This window comes from Danio rerio, chromosome 12 (genome assembly GCF_049306965.1).
Source record: "Danio rerio strain Tuebingen ecotype United States chromosome 12, GRCz12tu, whole genome shotgun sequence".
Classification (NCBI taxonomy): Eukaryota; Metazoa; Chordata; class Actinopteri; order Cypriniformes; family Danionidae; genus Danio; species Danio rerio.
This window is the reverse complement of record NC_133187.1, coordinates 50568958-50595686: the sequence shown is the minus strand read 5'-3', so window position 1 is coordinate 50595686 and position 26729 is coordinate 50568958. Positions and strand designations below refer to the sequence as shown.

General features: G+C 36.0%; 2 protein-coding genes across 5 annotated transcripts in view; one reads left to right on the top strand and one right to left on the bottom strand.

Moving 5' to 3' along the window:
• ascc1 (activating signal cointegrator 1 complex subunit 1) overlaps positions 1-26729 on the top strand; it is a 192131-nt gene that overhangs the window by 65521 nt on the left and 99881 nt on the right. The window lies entirely within an intron of this gene.
• On the bottom strand, positions 1-26729 carry ppa1a (inorganic pyrophosphatase 1a). Of its 4 annotated transcripts, none has more exons than XM_073917488.1 (11): positions 25559-25651; positions 22089-22153; positions 16102-16155; positions 11726-12962; positions 8558-8782; positions 8233-8359; positions 7684-7811; positions 4996-5081; positions 2355-2424; positions 1888-1927; positions 1-260 (listed from the first exon to the last, which is right to left on the bottom strand). In XM_073917488.1, exons 5-11 carry the CDS (start codon positions 8663-8665, stop codon positions 229-231), a joined length of 591 nt encoding a protein of 196 aa, XP_073773589.1. In that variant the 5' UTR covers positions 8666-8782; positions 11726-12962; positions 16102-16155; positions 22089-22153; positions 25559-25651; the 3' UTR covers positions 1-228.

Below are 26729 nucleotides of genomic sequence, written 5' to 3'. Positions count from 1 at the left end.
TGAGCATTTAGAGTCATTTTATTCTGGTTAAAGAAAGGCCCCAGAGGTTCATCATGTGCACAGACCGTCAAACTGCAGTAAGAGAAATGACATCTTTATGATTGTAGCATTTATCAGAAACTAATACATCAGAGCTATGACAGTCGTGATCCTGTGATTAATCTATGATGTTATGAAACTGGTATCCGGCCATTTATTTTTCCTGTCAGTGATGGTGATGATAATCTCCTATGGTTGTTCGTAGTAGAACCATTTATCAGCTGGAGAGAGTGAGAGAGAGAGAGAGAGAGATAAAAAAATATTAAATGAATGAATAAATGTAATCAATAAATAAAGCATTAAATAAATAAAAATCGACTAAGTAAATAAAAGTAAATAAAATAAAACAATTAAACATTACATAAATATTAAAGAATAAATCAATAAATATAATATAAATAAATATAGATAAAATATTAAATTAAATGCATAAATATTAAATAAATAAAAACATAAATATAAATAAATAATTGAATGACATATTACATAAACAGTACATAAAGTAAATGAATGAATAAATATAAAATAAATGAATATATAAATAATTTTTATTCTTTTTTTGTTTAATTAAATTTTAAATAAATAAATGTGAGGAAATTACATTTAAATATTACATAAATATTAAATAAATGAGTAAACAATAAACAAACAAATTAAATCAATGACGAAATAAATATAAAATGAATAAATACATAAAATTTTGAATACCTGAATATTTTGAAATTTTACATGAAATAATTATAAATAAATGGAAGTAAATAATTCCAATTTTTTTTACATAAATATTAAATAAGTGGATAAATCTAAAAATGTATTTACAAAACAATATTTAATAAATAATTACAAAATAAATAAATAAAAGAATACATAAATATTAAATGCATAAATATTAAATAAATAATTATAAATAACTATAAATAAAAACAGTTAATAATTCGTTTAATTTTACATAAATATTAATTAAATAACTAAATAAATATAAATAATTATATTATTTATATGATTCAATAAATATTACATAAACATTAAATAACTAAAATATTAAATTAATAAATATTTAATAAAATGAATACATTAAATATTAATTGCATAAATATTAAATAAATATTTATGAACAAAAAAACTTAAATAAACCAATTCAATTAAATATTACATAATGAATGGCTAATGGATGAATGAATGAATAGATAACGTATTAAATTTAACATTGAATAAATGAATAAGTATAAATAAATAAATGTGTTATTTGGGTGTTTGAGAACAGGGTTATTAAAGTTAACAAAAACCAAAACTGTTTGCTTAAACATTATATTCATAAACAGTTTTAATTATTAATAAAATCTACTAAAATTAAATACAAAAGATTTCTGTATTATTTTGACCTTTGCCCTATCAAATTCAATTAAATATATATGAAAAAAACATTTCATTTAATTTGATTAACCCAAAATATCACATAAAATGTAATGAATTTTTTTTATTAATTTAACTAAATAAAAAGGACAAAAGCTTAAAGACAATGAAGCTATTTATTCAATCAATACTATTATTAAAACCTTGAACAGGATCACAATTAAAAATAAAACTGTATATTCATATACTAGAACTAAGACAACAAACAAACCTACTTAAAATTTTAATGGAAATAGAAATTATTATTATCAGTAAATCTTAATCATACCAAAATAATTTTGCATAAATAAATGTACATGACTATGATAAACAGCCCTTTCTATTGTTATTTTTGATGATTTTATTGATGCATACATTTTTTTAAATGATGAATTTACTGTATGATGTCTAAATCACGCACTAAAACACTTTTAAAAAGATGCTGAAATATCTGACCTGAGCTGGGGATGGGCTCGGGGTCACCATAAGGGTCAGTCTGAGGGGAAAAAATGAGGTTTAACAAGAAAAACAGCATCAAAACACACACATCTGCGTCATTAATGGAGCTTCCCTCCTCGGTTCAACAGACGGACAGATATTTCTGCTCTCTCTCTCTTGTTTTCTAGAGCAAATATCAGATACATTCTAAAATAGTCCATTAAATCCATTCAGTTTTGAAGCCCACAGCCAACAAACTTGAAGTAATGAGTGTGTGTGTGTGTGTGTGTGTGTGTGTGTGTGTGTGTGTGTGTGTGTGTGTGTGTGTGTGTGTGTGTGTGTGTGTGTGTGTGTGTGTGTGTGTGTGTGTGTGTGTGTGTGTGTGTGTGTGTGTGTGTGTGTGTGTGTGTGTGTGTGTGTGTGTGTGTGTGTGTGTGTGTGTGTGTGTGTGTGTGTGAGAGCAAATGTGTGATAGAAACACTCACTGAATGGACGATGGCTTCAGCCTGGCTAGTGGAGCAGTAATAGGGACTGTCACACATGCTGGTGTTCATACTGCAACACACACACACACACACACACACAGATGGTCAGATTGTGATTTTCCTTAGTGTACCTGCAGATCAGCCAGAGCTGATTCTCATGTACACACACACTTAGTCATCGACGCATATTCCTTCTTACATGCACTCAACCACGCACATACATTCACATGCATGCACACTTGCACTCATACGCACATACACTCAACCTCATGCACACAGACACTCATGCACTCATACACGCATACATTCACGCTCGTACATGCGCGTACACAGACTGACTCACTTTGTATGCAGTTAAACATACTCATTCACACATACCCACTCATTCAATCACTCACACACACACACACACACACACACACACACACACACACACACACACACACACACACACACACACACACACATTCAGTTTCTCACACTCATTTATACACTCATTCATGCAGATGCACACACTAACACACACATGCACACTCCTATACAAACACACACGTACACTTACTGACTCAAACAAACAAACAAACACATATACATGCACACTTGCGCACACACACACACACACACACATACATACACACACGCATACAGTAGATGTAAACAAACACGCAAGATCTGAGCATGAATAACTGAAGTCTGCATTCTGATCATGTGTGTGTGTGTATATCAATGAAATTTTGAAATATTGAAATATTACATAAATAATAAAGAATAAATCAATAAATATAATATAAAATAAATGCATAGATAAAATTTTAAATGAAGTGCATAAATATTAAATAAATAAAAACATAAATATAAGTAAATAATTCAATGAAATATTACATAAGTAAATTAATAAATAAATATAAAATAAATGAATATATAAATGCATTTTAAAAGATTCTATTTAATTAAAATTTAAATAAATAAATATGAGTAAATTAAATTTAAATATTACAAAAAATATTAAATAAATGAGTAAATAATAAATAAACTAATTAAATATTAAATTAATGAATAAATAAATATAAAATAAAGAAATGAATACATTAAATATTACATTAAATATTGAATACATGAATATTAAATAAATAAATAAGTAAATAATTCAATAAAAAATTACATAAATATTAAATAAGTGGATAAATCTATAAATTAGTTAATTAATAAAAAATGTTAAATGTAATAAATGAATATAAAATAAATGAATGAATACATAAATTAAATATTAAATACATAAATATTAAATAAATGATTATAAATAACTATAAATTAAAACATTTAATTATTAAATTAAATATTACATAAATATTAATTGAATAACTATAAATAAATATAAATAAATTCATAAATGATTAAATAAATATTACACAAATATTAAATGAATTAGTAAAATATTAAATAAATGAATAAATATTAAATAAAATGAATACATTAAATATTAAATGCGTAAATATTAAATAAATAATTATGAATATAAATACTTAAATAAATTAAATTGTGTGTGTGTGTGTGTGTGTGTGTGTGTGTGTGTGTGTGTGTGTGTGTGTGTGTGTGTGTGTGTGTGACAATACAGTCGAGTGTTAGAGGAAAACTCAAGGTTTCAGACCTCACATGCTCAGCAGGTAGAGTTGGGGATTTATTTCAACTTAAAAAACAAAACAAAAAATAGATTATGATTCATTTTATGATTTTTAGTGAATGCCACTAAGTTAATAAAAATAAATGATAATTAATTGGTATATTATACTCTGTTTTTTAGTTATCTTCAATATTTAATGTTCATTACAGTAATTTACTAATTGCATTCTTTAAATTTTATCTAAATATTTCTGAATTTATTTAAAAAGTAACCAGAATAAATTAAAAATTTAATTTAGACTCAGTACAGCTTAAAATCCTTATAAATCTTCATAGGCCTAAAATAAAAATCTAACTTTTAATTAGTTTTATCTAAAAAAAAAAAAAAAAAAACTCGGTATTAGTGTACCTAATAAAGTGGCCGGTGAGTGTATATACTCAAATTTATCAGTGAAATCCTGCAGAAAAATAAGACTCTTTTTAAATTGGAACAAAATAAAGTAAACTTTGTTTAAAACTAGAAGAAAAATGTGTTCAGGAAATAAATAATAAAGAGAAATTGAAAAACAAGTTACTAACAAAAACATGATTACATACTTCTACTGGAGAACGAGATGTAGAAACACCAGAGTACAGCTGTGTTTATGAATGTTTGTGTTTTATGTAGCTTCAGTTATTCCATCTGCAGAGCTCTCTGTGCCGCTGCTGAAGCTTTAATAATAATGAAAGTGTTTATTGCTGGAGTTTGTGTATTCCAGCAGAATCTCTCAGACAGCAGCTTTATTGAAGAGGACGGGTTTATTTCTCTGATCCAGCTCTTATTATTGCTCAACACTCGATGTAGTGTTTGCATTTATTTCTGAAGCTCTTTCACGACATTTGCGTGTGTGTGTGTGTGTGTGTGTGTGTTCAGCATGTGAATGAGGAAAAGTGTCAAACACAGACTCTCATTCAGAGCTGCATGTGTATTATTATTATTATATGTGGAGTTACAGCTGGATTATTCTGGTGTTTTTCTCACCAGCTGAGCTCTCCAGCGTCTGTTTTCTTGCAGATTAGAGCTTTCCAGAAGCTGTGAGTGTCCTTTACTGTTTTAATGGCGAAATCCTGCAGAGCAGAAATCAGAAAGGCATTTTAAAACATACTGTGCACACACACACACACACACACACACACACACACACACACACACACACACACACACACACACACACACACAAATCTTAATTTTATTTGATTATGTAGATTCTCTCCAGACTGGACTATTGCAACTCTCTACTAGCCGGGCTTCCAGCTAACTCTATCAAACCTCTTCAGCTGCTCCAGAATGCAGCAGCATGAGTGGTCTTTAATGAAGCTAAAAGAGCACATGTCACTCCGCTGCTCATCCGTTTGCACTGGCTGCCAGTTGCTGCTCGCATCAAATTCAAAGCTCTGATGTTTGCTTACAAAGCCACTTCTGGCTTTGCTCCTTCTTATCTGCTCTCACTTCTGCAGATGTATGTGCCCTCCAGAAACTTGCGTTCTGTGAATGAACGTCGCCTCGTGGTTCCATCCCAAAGAGGGGAGAAATCACTTTCCCGAACTCTCGCGCTCAATCTGCCCAGTTGGTGGAATGAACTCCCTAACTGCATCAGAACAGCAGAGTCACTCGCTGTCTTCAAGAAACCACTAAACACTCAACTATTTAGTCTCCACTTCCCTTCCTAATCTGCAATTGCCTCTCTGGATATCTGTACCCAAAAAAAAAAAAAAAAAAAAAATTTACTAATACTTTCCTTCTTAGACTTTACAGACCTGAAACTTGCCTACAGCACTTATTCATTGTTGCTCTTAGTTGTGTAAATTGCTTCCTTGTCCTCATTTGTAAGTCACTTTGGATAAAAGCGTCTGCTAAATGACTAAATGTAAATGTAAATGTAGATGGAGGCGAAGCAGTGGCGCAGTAGGTAGCACTGTTGCCTCACAGCAAGAAGGTCGCTGGTTCAAGCCTCGGCTCAGTTGGTGTTTCTTTGTGCAGTTTGCATGTTTGCATGTGTTCGCGTGAGTTTCCTCCGGGTGCTCCGGTTTCCCCCACCATCCAAACACATGCGGTACAGGTGACTTGGGTAGGCTAAATTGTCCGTAGAGAGTGTGTGTGTGGATGTTTCCCAGAGATGGGTTGCGGCTGGAAGGGCATCCGCTGCGTAAAAACATATACTGGATAAGTTGACTGTTCATTTCACTGTGGCGACCCCTGATTAATAAAGGGACTAAGCCGACAAGAAAATGAATGAATGAATGGAAAATTATTCCGATGGACAGATGGACGGATGAATGGATAGTTGATAGATATTTGGATGGATGGATGGATGTATATTTGGATCCATGGATGGATTGCTAATTGGATGAATGAATATTTGATTGGATGAATATTTGGATGGATGGAAAAATATTCTGATGGGTATTTAGGTGGAAAAATATTCCGATGACTGAATATATAGTTAAAGTTAAATATAGTCAAAGACTATATGTAATTACATGTTTAATCAAATTAATTATGAAAACTGTGAGCAATATATCCAACATTTAAAAATCTGAAAATAAGAGCGCTTCTGTAGACGTCCCCTAATTAAATGTGATGCTACTGCTGGACTGGATGAACAGAATGAAGCTGGTTCTTCAGGTTGTTCCTGGGTGTGTGAAAGGTGAGCGGCTGCTGAATATTCAGTTTCTCCGTCTCGATAATGTCAGATGTGTGAGTGTGTGTGATCAGAGGATCTGCAGTCGCCTTTATAAAATCACATGCTTGACTTCAGCTTCCACACGGAGAGCAGCTCTTCATTATCAGCCCTGAGGAGATGAGTGTGTGTGTGTGCGCATGTGTGTAATGTATAGGTATGAGTCATATCCTCAGCATATGCGTGTGTGTGTTTGTCTGTGTATGTTGATGTGGGTGTGTTTGTGTGTCTGTGTGTGTAATATGTATGAATGTGTGTGCATGTTTGTCTGTGTCCTTGTGTGTGTGTTAATGTTTCTGTGTATGTCTGTCTGTTTGAGTGTCTCTGTTACCACAGTGAAACTGTTGTGTGTGTGTGTGTGTGTGTGTGTGTGTGTATCTTTGTTTGTTTAACATGTATGAATGCGCTTGTGTATGTCTTTGTGTGTGTGTGTGTGTGCGCGTTTCTTTATGCGTATTTGTGTTTCTGTGTATAGGTGCCTGTGTGTTTGTGTGCACATATATTTGTCAGTGTGCATGCATGTATGCGTGCGTTTGTGTGTCTGTGTGTGTGTGTGTGTGTGTGTGCATGTTGTATAAATGTTTGTATGAATATTTAGTGTGCGTTCATTTGTGTGTCAGTGTGCATGCATGTATGCACGCTTGTTTATTTGTGTGTGTGTGTGTGTGTGTGTGTGTGTGTGTGTTTGTATGAATGTTTTGTGTGTTTGTGTGTGTGTGTTCATTTGTGTATCTGTGCATTTGTGTGTGTGTGTGTTAATTTGTGTATCTGTGCGTGTGTGTGTGTTAATTTGTGTATCTGTGCTTGTATGTGTTCATGCGTGCGTGTGTGTGTGTGTGTGTGTGTGTGCGCGCATGCATGTGTATATCTGTGTGTTCATTTGTGCAACTGTCTGTATGTGTGTGTGGGTGTCTGCATGCATGTTTATCACTGAATATGTGTGTGTGTGTGTGTGTGTGCGCGTGTGTGTGCGTGTGTGTGGTCTTCACCCTGCTCTGGAATTCTCCGCTGAAGCCGAACTGGTTTTCTGGTTTCCCGTCTGGAACTTTATACCTGCGGAACCAGTCCAGCGTGGCCTCCAGATATCCGGGCTTCAGCCGACGAATGTCCTCGATGTCTGAGAATCACACACACACACACACACACACACACAATCATGTAGAGCCACACACAAACGTTTGCATGTGTAGAGGCAGATTAAATATAAATGCAGACACAGCTCTGACCTCTGTAGTTATAAACACACACACACACACACACACACTCTCATCGGGAGAGAGCTCTGACAACTCTAGTGTCATATACACGCGTAGATCTGACCAATGAAGTGTCTTAAACACAGACACGCACACACACATAGCTCTGACCTTTGCGGTGCCACACACACACACACTCACTCTCACTCATGTAGCAAGAGCTCTGACCTCTGTAGTGTCACACACACACACACACACACACACACACACACACACACACACTCATGTAGCGATAGCTCTGACCTCTGCTGTGCCACACACACACACACACAGAGCTCTGACCGTTGTATTGTCCAGCCTCGGGGTCTTCTGTGTTTATGACAAGAACCTTCCAGTCTGTTTCTCCTTCATCTATTAGAGCCAGAGTCCCCAACACCTTCACCTGGATGACCTGACCACGACTGCACACCTGGACACACACACACATACAGAGAGAGAGAGAGAGAGACACACACACACACACACACACACACACACACACACACACACACACACACACACACACACACACACAAAGCTTCTTTAGAAATATTATTCCCATGAGAAAACATCACATGTTCAATACTTATTTCCTGTGTGTGTGTGTGTGTGTGCGCTGTAGTTTTACTTCACTGCCGATGTCACAGATATCGATGGGGTCGTTGTCTCCACAGCAGCCTGTATCTCCATCCCGGTGGCCCGGATCCTCCCATGTCTGAAATAAACACGTGCACATATCCAATATTCATTCATTCTCCTTCAGCTTAATCAGGGGTTGCCACAGTGGAATGACCTGCCAACCTATCCAGCATCTGTTTTACACAGGGGATGCCCTTCCAGCTGCAACCCAGTACTGGAAAACACCCATACACACTTGTACACTACGTTCAATTTAGTTGATCAGTTCCCCTATAGCGCATGTGTTTGGACTGTGGGGGAAAACAGGGAGAACATGCAAACTCCACACAGAAACATCAACTGACCCAGCCGGGACTCGAACCAGCGATCTTCTTGCTGTGCCAAGCGTGCTGCCTAATATTACAATATATTGTGATAATGAGATAATTCCAACTATTGAAGACGACACACACACACTTAATATACTTCATTAAGCATCTGACCTCACCTATATACTATGTAACAGATGGTGTCTCAGTGGTTAGCACTGTGGCCTCACAGCAAGAAGGTCACTGGTTCGAATCCCGACTGGGTCAGTTGGTGTTACTGTGTGGAGTTTGCATGTTCTGCTCATGTTGGTGTGGGTTTCTGCTGGGTGCTCCGGTTTCCCCCACAGTCCAAACACATGCGCTATAGGGCAACTGATCAACTAAATTGGCCGTAGTGAGTGTGTGTGAGAATGAGTGTGTATGGGTGTTTTCCAGTACTGGATTGCAGCTAGAAGGGCTGCGTAAAACGTATGCTGGAATAGTTAATGGTTCCTTCCACTGTGGTCAGCTCTGATAAATAAGAGACTAAGCCGAAGGACAATTAATGAACTATTACTGCAGGTTAACTATGCTTAAATATAATAACTTTAATTAGTGACTAATAGCTTTTGATAGTTAAAGTAGAGCTGCATGATTCTGGTTAAAATGAGAAACGCGATTATTTTTTTATTATTTTTTTTGCTTAAAATAAAGATTTTCTCACGATTCTGTAGATGTAAAATAAAGCTTTAATATGAGTTGGCAATTATTATTGTTTTTTTGTCAAACATATGGTAAAACAACAGTATTCATATTATGTGCAGGTCTACTGGTTTCTATAAATAATTCTATTCTGCTTATAATAATTCTGATGTTGAATTATGTTTGAGTTATTGGCCTACGCTTGCAATCTGTCATTGACAACATTATCAGACCATTTAATTGACTGGTAAAATCAACATTATATAGGCTAGAGTAGTTATACTGACACTAAACATTTATTTTCATGCACATGTGTGTGTTCGCTATGAAAGAAAACACATATCTAATGCTTGTCGTGGTCATAACTCTAAAATGTGATATGATTATTTAAATGAAGTGCACGCTTACGGTTTCATTTTGACTGCTAAGTGCTGTTCATACTTCACACGCGGCTCTCAAACGATCACTCTGTGCCACAAACTGAACATTATTTACAACTGTATTACCTGTTACTCACAGCATATGCAGGTTCTGTTCTTTAATGTAGACGCGTGCGCGTTTATCATTAAGTGGAGCGCTCAGCTGCACATTTAGCAGCTCACGTCACGTGTGATTTCCCAGCCGCGAATACAGCATTATATGAAGACAAAAATGACATTTTTAGGTGAATTATACCTTATAAATACAGCATGTGACTCTTTCAACATCATTTGGAGGTGTCCATGTTGCTGAGCAACGTGTGTGAAACAATGAGACGACTCGTGCAGCCGCCTTTGCTTCTCCCCTGAACTTGATAATATGACTGACAGAATCGTAGAAATGCTGGATTAAGATAGTCTAGGGCACAGGTGTCAAACTCAGTTCCTGGAGGGCCGCAGCTCTGCACAGTTTAGTTCCAACCCTAATTAAACACACCTGATCAAACTAATTGAGTCCTTCAGGCTTGTTTGAAACCTACAGGTAAGTGTGTTGGAGCAGGGTTGGAACTAAACTGTGCAGGGCTGCGGCCCTCCAGGAATTGAGTTTGACACCCCTGGTCTAGGGGGTCGAATCGAGATCGTGATCTTTTTTCAGTTGATTGTGCAGCTCTAAGTTAAAGTTATTAGTAACTAATGAAGTTGGTTAATAACATTCTCTTGTCTGATTTGGATTGTAATGCAGTAATGTGCACCTTTAATAAACAGGGGTTGAGACAATAATTGTTATGGAAAGTTCTATACTAATAAACTTTAATTGAATGATGAGCGTTTCATAGTTAAAATCTGTGTGAAATCAAAAATGTAGATTGTTTATTTGCGCACGTTGCTTTTCCTTGGGTGAACAAGGAATTCATGCGTTAATCCTCTGTAAATAAAAAAATAAAAATCTAACGCTGTCTTAACAACATGCAAAGCAATAAGCACCAAACATGATTCAACATGACAGCAACATTTCAATATCAGCCACTGCACTCTCAATGAAATAATAAAGGCCTCTAAATACATATTCAAGCTCTTCATCATTATTATTAGGCTACCGAGTGACTGATGTTATTGGACTCTCAGTTCTGATTTTCATTTTAAAGTGTCTGCGAGTTATTTTATTTTCTGAGCTGAACTCTGTATCTGCAGCTGCTTTCAGGCATTTTTAATGCAATATTTCAAAGTGCACATACAACTAGGTGGATGTGAGCAGCTACAGAAGCCACTGGCTGGTGTCCAGAATCAAGCTCAGTGTGAAAGCAATGCACAAATGCGCTTCATCAAAGATGTATTACACATATGGACATCATCTTTTTGCAAAAGACACTACGCTGTAGATAATTCTGTATTTAATGATTCATGTTTTTATTTTTCCCCATTTATTTCTGCTTTTGAGTTGCATTATGGGATCTTGATCTTCCTTACAACAACTTTTGACGTTAAAACATTGTAAAAAGTGACTTTTCTGCATGTGTAATAGTGTGCAGTGCTGTATTGTGTGTGTGTTTGTGTTGTGTATTATGCTACAGAAGCTTTGCAATAGACTGCAGCACATGTTCTCTTATTTTACAGACTCATTTCATTCATTCATTCATTTTCTTGTCAGCTTTGTCCCTTTATTAATCCGGGGTCGCCACAGCAGAATGAACCGCCAACTAATCCTGCACGGTTTCACGCAGCGGATGCCCTTCCAGCCACAACCCATACCTGGGAAACATCCACACACACACATTTACACACACACACACTCATACACTACGGACAATTTAGTGTTTGGACTGTGGGGGAAACCGGAGCACCCGGAGGAAACCCACGCGAACGCAGGGAGAACATGCAAACTCCACACAGAAACACCAACTGAGCCGAGGCTCGAACCAGCGACCTTCTTACTGTAAGGCGACAGCACTACCTACTGCGCCACTGCGCCGCCACAGACTCATTTCTCTAGATATTATTTCTTATACATTATATTATTTTTTTTCAGATGACTAAAATGTCAATAAAAGTCTCTCTGTTAAACTGTAGAAATTAATTTTCAACATTAGCCACATCACCATAATGGCCAAGAGCGGTTACTCACTGAAGCTAAGCAGGGCTGAGCCTGGTCAGTGTCTGGATGGGAGACCACTAGGGAACACTAGGTTGCTGTTTGGAGTGGTGTTAGAGAGGTCAGCAGGGGGCACTCAACCTGTGGTCTGAGTAAATCCTAATGCCCCAGTATCGTGAAGGGGACACTACACTGTCAGTGGGCGCCGTCTTTCGGATGAGACGTTAAACCGAGGACCTAACTCTCTGTGCTCATTAATAATCCCATGGCACTTCTGGTAAAGAGCAGGGGTGAAACCCCAGTGTCCTGGCCAAAGTCCCTCAGTTGGCCCTTACCATCATGGCCTCCCAATCATCCCCTTCCACAGAATTGGCTCTATCACTGATTGTTCACTCCACCAATAGCTGGTGTGATGTGGATGCACTGGCGCTGTTATCCTGTGGCTGCTATCTAAGTGGAGCTGCACACTGGTGGTGGTGCGGAGAGACTCCCTCATGATTGTGAAGCGCTTTGGGTGTATAGCCATACACAATAAATGCACTATATTAACACACTTAATACATTACATTGCATTAAAAGTGAACAAAGCAGAGATCAACATCCCCTATTAAACCAAATCATTCTGTATAATGCAGGATAACTGTTTATTTACTGACCTCCCTACACACAACACCTCAACGTTTCTGATTTTGACTATACTGTGCACATTTTGTGAAGCTGCTTTGGAACAATAGTCATTATAAACAGTGCTATACAAGTAAACTGAAGAGACTGAACCTGAGGGATCGCTCCGTAGTTCCAGATGTAGCCTTTATGAGGAAACACATTACTGACGTAGCGCAGGTTTCCCTTCTTCACGTCCTGCTTCAGTGGATTCAGGGCATCTTTAGTCGCGATCTGCAGGAAACAGAGTGATCTGTCAGGATTTTAAAGAAGTTCATAAGAGTTTGGAAGCATTCAATTAGAGCTCCACGATATCGGAAAAATCTGACATGGCGATATTTTATTTTACTGCACTAAATTTTGCGATAGGAATCGAGTATTACGACTTTTCTGGGGAGTCTAACAGTATTCAGATACTGAATTTAAGTAACCACAATGCAAAGTGTGCTTTTCTTACTTTGCTTTGTCTTGTTTCTATAGTCCAAATATCAAATAACTCTTAGATCATGCAAAAATGTTTTGTTTTTAACAGAACTAAAGCAAAATTAAGAGTTTTTCTTTAAAACAAGCTGATTTATCTGCCAGTGGGGTTAGCAATATAATCTTGATTTTGCTTTCAAATGTAGATATTTGCACTAGAATTTGGATTTTTTTTTACACTTTGTATAAATTCAGTATAAATACAGTAATTAAATACAACTCTAGTTCCTAGGGTTCATTCTTGGACGTGGATTACTCAATTACAGTAGCTGGATTTGGACATTGACGATTTGATACGGTCCAGGATCATTCAGTTCTTCAACTCATTTGAGATTTGTTGTCATAGTAACAGTTCTGGTAGCTCAAACCTGCTAGGGAGCAGCTCATTTCATATAAACAGGATTAGATCGGTTTAGTTCAAGCAAAGATAATAGATAATAGACCTTATTCTAAAATGTGGAAGTGCGCCTGTTTTCGCGATTGTCTTAGAACTTCCTATTCAGTTGCCTATGGGAGAAATGACTAGGAATGATAAACGACAGAAAACGGTCAAACTACTTGCTCTACAAACAAATGTTTGCATGACTAAACAGACCAAGTAGAGTAATATAATAAGAAAATATCAAACTGCAACATCAAGCAGCGTAATGAGCAGTTTTTAACGTCAAAAAATGAATGGAAGTGAATGAGACCAGAAGTTTCGAGCCAAAAAGATTCAAATGGCTGCGCCCACTCGTCGGCGGAGAATAAGGTGAATAGAATACAGTTCTTACAGTAGTTATACACTTGGGAAAATATTAAATATATATATATATATATATATATATATATATATATATATATATATATATATATATATATATATATATATATATATATATATATATATATATAAATTTTATGCAATCTGCACTTCGAAATAAAAGTAAAAAGCCTGCCACCTGGTGGTTCAAAGAAAAAGTGTATTGTTATAAACTTTTTACATACAAACAAGTACATGCACAATATTCTACTTTTTAAAAAAAGGATAATAATTTATGCAGTCATGCTCGTGTTTTGATCACTAATATGCCAGTGATTGATACCTTTAATGATATCAAAATGCTTTTTTTGATGCAAAATTAATTTATAGTTATTCCTTACGCCGATTAAGAACAACTTGATTCGGCCTAGGCTACTATAATAAAGAAAATCTTCTCTAAATGTAGAACTAAATGCATTGATATGCATTGAAATGCATGATGAATACTCTTGACACATGAAAGTGTAAAGCCTGCAGCTCACAACACATGAGGAAAGTTATTGCGTGTCATATTCATATCTGGTTTTCATTTTAATTTGCAGTGTTTATTTAATTTATTTAAAATCGGCACAATTTACCTTCCATATATTGTGCAGCTTTAATTTAAGGGCGACATGATAAGGTGTTTAAAAAAAACATTTAATCAAAACGTCTGAACCTTATTCTGAAGCTGCCAACATATTTTTGATTTTGTATTTTTTTTTAATTATTCGCCCTCCTGTGAAATATTTATTCTGTTTAGGGATATTTAATGGAGTAAAGAATTGTTCACAGTGTTTCCTCTAATATTTGTTCTTCTGGAGAAAGTCTGATTTGTTTTATTTGGGCCAGAATAAAAGCAGTTTTTAATAGTTTTAAAGCAATTTCAAGGTCAATATTATTCGTCCACTTCAGCAATATTAGTGTTGGATTGTTTCCGGAACAAACCACTGTTATACAATGACTTGCCTAATTACCCTAACTTTACCCTAATTACCCTAGTGAAGCCTTTTTTAAGCTGAACACTAGTGTCTTGAAGAATATCTAGTCTAATATTATTTACTGTCATCATGACAGAGAGAAAATAAATTGGTTATTAGTGATGAGTTATTAACACTATTATCATTAGAAATGTGCTGAAAAAAAATTTCCAATAAGCCTGTGCTAATAATCTTGTTCAGAACACACGGTTGCTTGTTCGTTTGTCAGGATTACGAGGTACAGAAGCTCTCTTAAATGTGCTTAATTGGTTAATGACTGTTTTCTCTATAGAGTGCATCAAAACCACTTGCTAAATGAATCCTTCAAGTGCTACTGTATGTAATGAATGTAAAGTGCACGCAAATGAGTGTAAAGCTGCTGATGTGGAGTGGGTGATGTGTGCAAACGGCTCTTTCAGAAGCAGAACTTGGAGTTTAATCAGGCCAGAGCTCCTGAGAGACGATGTCCTTCATTTCACTTTCATTATAATTCCTGGAAAGACTATATTTAGTGTATATAATCAGATATGAGGAGTGTGAACTCCAACAAAAGAGTCCCCGGCTGCTTTTTCTGTGAATGACATCCATAGCATGCAATTAGTGTAGGTTTCTGTGTGTGTGTGTGTGAGTGTGGTTTTAAACATGCGTCCTTTACTGCATTGTTAAAAAAATATCCATAAATTAGCAGTTTTCAGTATTTTGTGACTCATGTTTTTATTTTTCCTCGTTTATTTCTGCTTTTGTATTGCATTATGGGATCTTGATCTTTTTTTTAACCTTGAAAAGTTGTAAAAAGTGACTTTTCTGCACATGTGTAATAGTTTGAGGGCTATGTTGTCTGTGTTTGTGTTGTGTATTACCCTACAAAAGCCTTGTAAAAAAACTGCAGCACATTTTCTGTTCTTTTACAGACTCATTCCTCTAGATATTATTTCTTATACTTTAATATTTCAAATGACTAAAATGTTAATAAAAGTCACTTTGTTAAACTTTAGAGTTGAATTTTCAACATCAAAAGTGGACAAAGCAGAGATTAACATCCCATAATGCAATTCACCAGCGCAAATGAACCCATAAAAACTCTGAAACACAAAATATTTATTTCAAATCTACAGCAGTGTGTGTTTCTTACCTCCATTTTTGCATTTGTCCATCTAGGAACTTCGACAACTGCATTAAAGATGTTCTGGAGGAGGAAAGGGGTTCGGTGAGTTTGATCAAGTTGTTTTGCAATCATTGATTAAAGCAAAGTGTGAACTCATGACTTCAGAGCGTGCACATACATGCAATTTAATTAACATTAATTAAAGGCATTAAAGGCAGACTATACTCATTGTCTCAGTGTACTCATTGTTGGCATCATATAAATATTAACAAAAAACAGGAGTGTTGCCAACACAAAGAAATAAATATACCAAAACAATGTCCTGTAACTAAACCACACTAAACCAATGATCCAAAGAAAAATGTAGAACCAAAACCGTAATCTTTAGAGGGTTTTGGTTTTGTGGAAATTCGGGCACATTAAATTAAAAAGCCTTAAAAATATTAAAGTAATAATGATGATAATTATTTTAATAGAATAAATAATAAAAAGTAAATTAAATTAATTGTCAAAATTTGATTAAAAATGCATAAATTAATGCAAATTTAAATGTAACAAGTGCATATAAATAATAAGAACTGTAATGAGGACAATAATCATAATAAAATGTTCAATAATGCTGCAAGTAATGAATACTGTCATTCATTAATATTACTTAATAGAAGCAAAAAAATGTTAGTACAAAAAGCTGTTTTCAGGATTTTATGCAAAAAAAAGATACTCAAAATAGGTTGGCTGGAATAAAAAAATAAATAAATTAATAATAAATATCATGGCAAAGACAAATTAAATCATTCATTAGTCATTAGAACTTAGTTGCTGAAATTATTTTGTTTAGAAATGTCTTTAAAAAAAGTTCGTTCAGTTGAACAGAAATTGGGGAAAACATAAAAGAGGGTTAATAATTCTGACGTCAGATGTATATATATTTATAACCAGTGGTGTAAAGTAACAAATTATAAATACTCAAATTACTGTAATTGAGTAGTTTTTCTCAGGACTTGTAATTTACTAAGTAGTTTTGAAAATATATGTGTTTTTACTTTCCCTTGAGTTCATTTTTAGAGCAGTATCAGTACGTTTACTCCACCACTGTCATTCAACCTGCAGACACTACTGTAAATAGCATCATAGTGATCTACCTCAACACATGGAGGATTTATAATTGCTGCAAACTAGAAGCATTAAAAGTGTTCAAGAAGATGTCTAAAATCATCACGCGCATTAAACCCAGAGACTGTTTAGATGATGTCACTGATGAGAAGATGATGGATGTTTACTGTATGATGACTGAAATGGCCTTAAACACCCAGCAGGAATAAAGCTGCGGTCACACTGGACTTTTCTCCCTATAGACTTGCATTCATATGCACGCGAATGCGTCAGACCAGAAACGAAATCCCGTGCGACAAATTTTGCAGTTTGCTGCGTTGCAATCTGCATCAATCTGCATCTGCGTTGCAATCACTTGACTGCGTGAGACCAATTGAGGATCAAACATGACCTCTCTGGACAGAAATGTAAAATATGGAGCAATCTCTTGCTTTCTTTTAATGTCTAATCGTCTTGTTTAATCCCACATGCTCAAACTCTAATGTGACCGCAGCTTAAAGCTGGATTCATACTTTCGCCTGGCGCCGCATCGCTAACCTCCGCTGACTGCACGAGCACCTCGCGAAACGGACGAGACTTTTATACCTCTGTTCGTCGTTGTGATATTCTTTAAAACAACAGGAGGTGGTCAAAACAAACTGACTGTAAAATCAGACGAATAAACAGAAAAGTAGAACATTTCCAGAACTACGTCATATCATTACTATATATTCAATATCTTTAAACTAATTATTTTTTATTGTTTTTATAAATTATTTTAATGATTAAAGGGATTTTTAAAAACCATTCAAGATGTTTTTTAAATTAAACTTTGATGCATCACTTGCTTTAGTTCATATCTCGGACATTTTTACTTTTTAAAGTTTATTAAAATAATATTGACAATAGAACATGGGCAAATATATACTTTTATATTTTGTGAAAGAATAAAAGAAAAAAGAAGTACACTAACTAATAGGGATGTAACGGTATCAAAAATTCACGGTACGGTAATACCTCGGTGTGAATGTCACGGTACGGTACGGTATTTATTGAGTAATTTACAGGAAAACAAAACTAATGAAAAGACTCGAAAAAAGTGCCAAAAGTGTTTACTGAACATATCAATGACATACAAATCAGCCATCTATCTGTAAATTTCGAAACAGGAACTTCAATTTTTCAATTTTAATAACAAAAAACTGTTAAACCATATTAAAAATATAGTTTCAATTTAGTATTGTTGAAAACTCATAACATTCAACATTTGAATGTTGCATTTCCGCATTACTGGATCTGTAGTGACAACAGACCGCAAAGGATGATGGCCACGCCTGGGCTGATGGGAATTGTAGTTCCCGCTACCTCCCGTTCGCTTCATTCGCCTGAGCAAACTTTTCTCAGAAATATAGTTTTATTGAGTCATGCGCCTACGGTAATACTGAAGAAAATTACTATTGCGGTCTGACTGTATATTGGTACATCCCTACTAACTAAAAAATACAGATGTTTTTTTTTAGATTTGGCACGCTCTACAATTCACACAGTACTGTCTGGCTAGTTTCTGTCCTTTACTTATGCTAAAAAGGCAATAATGATCCAACATTCCTGACCATTATCACCAATAAAGCCCAGAGAAACAGACATCAGTACAGTATATTGTAAACTGATAGGTTTAAGTATTCCTTTCCAGTTATTAAAGAAATAATTTGTGACTTCATTTTAGTTTTGAAACTATTTAATTGTTTTATATTTAAAATTGCAAATCTACATCAGTGTTAAATCTATGACTGAAAAACATATTCTGTAATGGTGTAGCCGGGTCTCCTCTTTTGCCATGGCCTCTTTTGGCTTTAACAAACTCATTCCTCAGGTTTTTCCTAACTATTACAAAAACTTTCCTCCTTTCTTACTGCTGTTGCAATTTCTAGCCAAGAATTATTGATCATCAGGTTATCTCTATAATTATCAGGCATGGATGGATCAGGCAGTTCATGCTATTTCAGACAAAAAATCTCTACAAAGTGTTTCATAATTCAACTCAAATCAAACGTGGCGCCACACGAACTGTTCGATCAAGTCTCAAAAAAAAAAAAAAAAATTAAAATTGACGTCAGAACTCAAAGTCAGGCCGACGTCAATGTCCAACCTAAAATCAGCGTCTAATGATGTTACAGCTTAATGTTGTGATGACATTACCACTATGACGTCTATCAGATTTTTGGTTGCCATATCTGACCAATAAATGTCAGTATTTGACGTCAATATGACGTTGGTTTAAGATGTTGACTCTGTTTAACTTTGGTTGCTTTCCAACGCAACCTAAAATCAACCAAATATCAACATTATTTGATGTCATGGGCATCAAAATAACATTATTCTTAGACGCTGGCTAGACTTTGTATTTTGGTCACCTGACATCACAACCTAAATCTAACCTAATATTTACGTCTGATGATGTTGTGTGTCTGCTGGGCAATAACTAAATGCACTACAGAATGTTACGTTTACACACATCCACAAATTAGATTTAAATGCATCAGCTTTTCACAGTGTAATACTCACTACTCACTACTCTTGAGTACTTTGAAAGCTCTACTGTTTACTCATACTTTGAGTAATATTCACAACAGGTACTTTTACTCTACTCACACTACATTTTAGGCAAGTTCCATCACTGTTCATATAATAGGACTTTAAATATGTATTGACACATGGCCTTTTATTTGATCTGTTTTCACCTGATGTGCAGGAAGTGTTTCCCTCATATATGAATTAGCGAGTGACGTATATTCCAGCTCCATTTCCTCTGCTGTTATTTCTCTGAGTTCATGTTCCTGCATAATGAGTCACTCTGCGTTTATTTATACTGAACAAATCCACTGCGGTCTCAAGCGGAGAAATCTATTCCCATAATTCACCTGACATATTAATGGCATTATGAGCTCCAGAACCATAATCATCTGAGAATGAATCTAATTATATGTAATACACACACACACACACACTCACACAGAGAGAGAGAGATTCACTGCAGCGGAGAAAGATAAATCGTATATTATAGTTGATGATCAGTAGTTTGAGATATATTGTCCGGTTATGACTCATTTATTTGAGTGTGCAGTAAAGATGTTGGTTCGTTTGGGTCATCAGGTCCAGATCAAAGCTTCATGTTTGGGTTAGTTTTTAATTAGAGACTGATTCACCCTCCAATATACGTGACTAAATATGAATAATTCAGAAGTTACCACACACAAACTAATGATGCCAAATAATATGTTGATACATAAAATCTAAAGTTCAACACTGGAGTGGAATGATCAGGATAATCTGCATTCGTCTTTCAGGAACCATGTTGGTATCTCTGTAGTGAAGGGCAGACGTGGATATATAAAAATAATAAGACATTTAAAAGAAGAAAAACATCTTACATACTGTCTAAAGTGTACACCCCTGGCTATTAAAGCTGTAGAAGATGCTGAAAAAACACAGGCTATGATGTTGTTAGGTTGTTGCTGTATTACTTTGTTAGATACCAAGCTGTTATTTAGTTGCTACAGTGTTACAGGCTGTTGCTATGCAGTTGCTACAATGTTTCAGATAGTTGCCAGGCAGTTGCTACAGTATGCAGTTGCTACAATGTTTCAGATAGTTGCCAGGCAGCTGCTACAGTATGCAGTTGCTACAATGTTTCAGATAGTTGCCAGGCAGTTGCTACAGTATGCAGTTGCCACAATGTTTCAGATAGTTGCCAGGCAGTTGCTACAGTATGCAGTTGCTACAATGTTTCAGATAGTTGCCAGGCAGTTGCTACAGTATGCAGTTGCTGCACTGTTTCAGATGGTTGCCAGGCAGTTGCTACAGTATGCAGTTGCTGCAATGTTTCAGATGGTTGCCAGGCAGTTGCTACAGTATGCAGTTGCTGCACTGTTTCAGATGGTTGCCAGTCTGTTACTACTGTATGTAGTTGCTATACAATGTCCAGATGGTTGTCAGGCTGTTGCTATGCAATTGCTACAATGTTTCAGGTGATTGTCAGGCTGTTGATATGCAGTTGCTACAATGTTCCAGATGGTTTCTAGGCTGTTGCTATGCAGTTGCTATACAATGTTTCAGATGGTTGTCAGGCTGTTGCTATACAGTTGATAGTGTTCCAGATGGTTGCCAGGCAGTTGCCAGAGTATGCAGTTGCTACAAATCCAGATGGTTGTCAGGCTGTTGCTTTGCAGTTGCTATACAATTTTTCGTATGGTTCCCAAGCTGTTGCTATGCAGTTGCTACAATGTTCCAGATGGTTGCCGGGCTGTTGCTATGCACTTGCCATACAATGTTCCAGATGGTTGCCAGGCTGTTGCTTTGCAGTTGCTACAATGTTTCAGATGTTATCAGGCTGTTACGACAGTATGCAGTCGCTACAATGTTGCAAATGGTTGCAAATATGTTGCTATGCCGTTGCAGATGGTTGCCAGGCCGTTGCTATGCAGTTGCTACAATGTTTCAGATGGTTGTCAGGGGTTGTCAGGCTGTTGCTATGCAGTCGTTATACAATGTTCCAGATGGTTGCCAAACTACTGCTATGTAGTTACTAGTGTGTGGAAGCACATGTATCTAAAACACCGCACAGTTATGTTTAACAGTTGCTCTTGTCATTTAATCACCGACTACATAAAATAATTTACTTAATAATTTTAAGGAAATGGGTTTACTCAAATTCTCAAAGCAAACTAATCGCTTTTTACCGTGTACTGCTCGATATAAGAAGCTTCATGCATGTAAAATGCTTGAATTTCAGTGAAAAGATGTTTATAAATGATGCATCTCAGGTGATCATTGAGGAGTGAAATCAGTCTAAATGCTGAGAGCTGAAGGAGAAAGTTTGACAGTGGAAATAATAAATAAATGATGATTGACGTGTGCCGTACCTCTGTCTCGTTGGCGTAGATGGGGATATCATGGAAAGGAGATATGTATTTCCCCGCCGCATTTTCTGTGAGGAGAGATAAAAGAGCTTTTCAGCACCTCTTGCTGTTTTCTACAATAGCCAGAGGTGAAGGAGAGCTTCATCATTTCTGGCGTCTGACAGTCAGAACAGCAGGCTTTATTGTCATGATTGAACTCAAGACAGAATTCATTATGCCAGACACTTATGGGTTCAGCTGAAAAACACGTTTGGGTTGAACAGAAAGCAGATTTTCTCCACCATACGTCATGGCTGGTCACGCAGCAACAACTGTTTCTTCCTTCTGTTTCTGAAACCAGCAGATGCGGAACAGTGTGTGTGTGTGTGTGTGTGTGTGTGTGATGTGTGTGTGATGTGTGTGTGTGTGATGTGTGTGTGATGTGTGTGTGACTATGTGTGTGTGTGTGTGTGTGACTATGATGCCAGAAAATGGCTATATATACACCTGTGTATAAATAGAGCAGCATTCAGAGATTATTTTTCTCATGTAGCATCTGTGTCGCTTAAGCAAGCATATATAGTGTTTATATATGTATACAGCGTGGGTGGTTCATTCTGTTGTGGTGACCACTGATATATAAGGGACTAAGCTGAAGGAAAATGAATGAATGAATGAATTAATATATACAGTATACAGTATGGGAAAATAAGTATTGAACATTTCACCATTTCCTTCAGAAAACATGTTTCTAAAGGTGCTGTTGACTTGAAATATTCCCGGGATGTTGGTAACAACCAAAGAAATCTATATATGCAAAGGAAACAAATCTGATTAGTTTACAAATGAAGTTCTGGGTAATAAAATGAAACGACACAAGGAAAAAGTATTGAACAGATGAAGAAAGGAAGGTGTAGTTCTGCAGTGAAAGCCCAGACAGCAGCTGAGATTTCTCAGTGGTTCTTCAGCAACCCTCTGCCCTTGCAATCATAAAAAGGGTGCAATCATACTATGCTATCCGATCTGTGCCCAGGCGGATTTCCCAATTCGTTTGATGAGTGTGAGTGCTCTGAATCGGGCTTCTGCGTGGTTTAGTTGGTCGGGCTTTGGTGCGGTATGCTTGTAGTGTGAATGCAAAGAGTGTCTAAGCCCGAAACTGAAGCAGTGCATGAGGCTTCATTCACCATATGAAGGCGTCTTTTAGCTGCCATCACCAAACAAGCCTTTAATATAAAGTATTCATTACATTTCTGCAGTTCAGCTCTTTCTCCTTCTGTCATTTCCTTCTATCACACAGGTCTCATTTTCCAGATGTGTTTTGTTTTATTTTTATGTTTGTATTGTTTGAGTTTTTACCAAAATCTACTTCAATTCCATCTTAACAGCTCTATTAGAAATAATATTCCCAGGAAAAAACATGGCGATGTGTTCAGTGCTTACTTCCCCCCTGTACATGCATTTGAGGCATTAAAAGGCTTTGATACAGTATATCTGCCGTGGTCAGGATCACTTCAGTTCAGTCCATTACACAAACACACACGAACTTAAAGCTGTTTGAAGAACCAGCGGAGTGGAAAGTGAGATTGGACTTACAGATGGATTTTTAATTAAAACATTGTTCACATGGCTTCGCATTGGGAGTGCAGATGAGCATGAATATCTGCTGAAAACTTTAGATTAAAGCTTCGTGAAAGATGACAGATTATAAACTTTGCATCAATTAAAAAGTGTAATTCACACCGCAAGTTGGCATTTCTTGCTTAGAGTTTTGCCTTGTTTTGTGTCTAAAAATACCTAAAAACAAGAAGCATTTTTTTGACAAATATAATACAGAGTTATGTTTTCAGAAATAATGAGTCACACTGACAAAGGGACACGGCTTAAATGCTTTTCTGTCTTTTCTCCTGTGATTTATTTAATATATTATTGAGTGCAGACCTTCTTTGGTACTTGTGATTTGAAGAAATTTCCTCACAGCACAAAACTAGTCTGGGGTGCGTTTCTGAAAACCATGGTTAGCCAACTAAGGTCGCAAGTTCAGTCATTACAAACATAGTTCGTTGAGTTTAGTGTTTCCCAAATCCATCGTTCCGACAAACATTCGCAAAGTTGAGCACTTGAAACTACACCTCTGGAGCTGTAGCTAGAAACATGGCAGTGTTCTAATCCCACTTATCCCCCCCTATGCCCTAACATTTAAACTTGGAATTATTTTATAAAAAAGCATTAAGGTCATCTATCTTAGGTGTAGTTTACTTGCAAAGTATTTCTACAGTTCAGTTTTAGCGATCTTCATGTGTACAATTGTGCTCCCTTTGTAGTGCACTTTGAAAACATTAATGTCATTGTGAACACAGCCTTGTGGGGAAAGCTATAGGTGACCTATTATTTAAAAGAGGAATTTGTTACATCTCCAAAGCTTGTGAAAACAAAAAACACAGCTTACGTTAATGCTTTTAATTTATAGTGGATTGTTTATTAAGTATCTGTACTGTATATGACATGAGCCTGCTGGGTTGAATATTTCTGCAGTAGTTTGCATGTGTCAAATTGTAAAAGTAGACTTTTTTCAAATAATAAAAAATAACTAAACAATATCCCTACTTAATAATAATAATAATAATAATAATAATAATAATAATAATCATCATTATCATTAATATTATTAATATTATTATTAAAGTATGATTTTTTTTCATTTCCTAATAAATAATAAAGATTAAGTTTTATTTATTTAAAAAATAGCCTCATTATTTATTGATATGATTTATATATGAGACTAAAATTCGTGTTCTTTTTTGTAAGTGATTTTTTGTTTTGGAATAGATTATGTAATGTTAATAATATTTGTAGAGGAAACACAGGCTCTATATGTGCCATTTACATACTGTATATTTCAGTTAATATGGAAAGTGAGTTACCAAAACTAATATTTTTACCCATACAATTTTTTTCAAATGCATGAGCGTGTAAAACAACAAAGATTGGCACAAAGAAATGACGGGGTTCTTCTCTAAAGAAGCTGTTCCTTCGCCCTGTTTAGAGCGTCATTATGGACGTTTTACGTTATAACTAATATGCTTTAAACAATATATAAGCGACAGAGAAACTACGGGTTTTGGGAAACACTCGTCACTACATCGCTCTTTTCCTAAACGTTGATCACACTTTGATAGTTCAGCAGTGAGTTACGTCATTATTTGGGAAACGCAGCCCTAGAAGAGTGCAGTGATTTACATCTGACAGAAATAACGGGTCAAATGAGGTGGGTTTAATCTTAAAACAAGCTCAATTATCTGCCGATTGGGTAGCAGAAATAAACTCATTTCAAGCTAAAGACTAGATCATTTTACTTCATTATTTTACTTAACTCACTTAATAAATCTTAATTGGAGATGCAGTGAGCACGTCAGATCTGTCAAAGCAAGTCTTTACTGTATTACAGACACTATACACACACACTGACAGATACAAACACACAGACACACTCTTACTGAAGTAGACTCTGTATTGGGGTGTGTTTTCTCGACCTCTCTCCTCCACGCTGTAACTCATGCTGTCTGTAGTGTGTGTGAAGAGTTCAGACTGAGGAACGGCTGCTGAGAGACTGAAGATAATCTATTGATAATCCACACTCAGTCTGTCAGAGCACCAGCATTACACACACACACACACACACACACACACACACACACACTACTGTGCTTTAAACTTTGACCTTTGTTTCTGAATAAAAGAAAGGTCTAACATGTCTATCACATTCATCTATCCATCCATTCTTCCGTTCATCCATTTATCCTTCCATCTGTCCATTCATCCGTCCATCCATCTATTTATCCATCCATCTGTCCATCCATTCAAGCATCCATTCATACATCTTATCTGTCCATGCATCCATTCATCCATCTATCTATTCATCTGTCCATTCATCCATCCATTCACCCATCTATTATCTGTCCTTCCATCAATTCTTCCATCTATTCATCTGTCCATTCATCCATCTATCTGTCCATCCGTCAATTCATCCATCAACCATCTGTCCATTCATCCATCTATCTGTTTGTCCATTCATCCGTCCATCCTTCCATCTGTCCATCCATTCATTCATCTGTCCATCTTTCCATCCATCTATTCGTTCATTCATTCATTCATCCTTCTATCCATCTGTCTATCCATCCATTCATCCATCTATCTGTCCATCCATCCGTCCGTCCATCCATCCATCCATCCATCCATCTTTCCGTCCATTTATCCATCTATCCATCCATTCATCCATCCATCCTTCCATCCATCTGTCCATCCATCAATGCATTCATCCATTCATCCATCCGTCCTTCCATCCATCAGGCCATCCATCCATCTATTCATCTGTCCATTCATCATCTATATATCCGTCCATCCATCCATTCATCTGTCCATCTTTCCATCCATTTATTCATTCATTCATCCTTTCATCCATCTATTCATCTGTCCATTCATCCATCTATCTGTCCATTCATCCATCTATCTGTCTATCCATTTATCCATCCATCCATGCATTCATCCATCTATTCATCTGTCCATCCATCCATTCATCTGCTCATCCTTCAATCCGTCTGTCCATCCATCCATCTATTCATCCATCTTTGTCTTTCCATTCATTCATACATCCATGTCCATCCATCC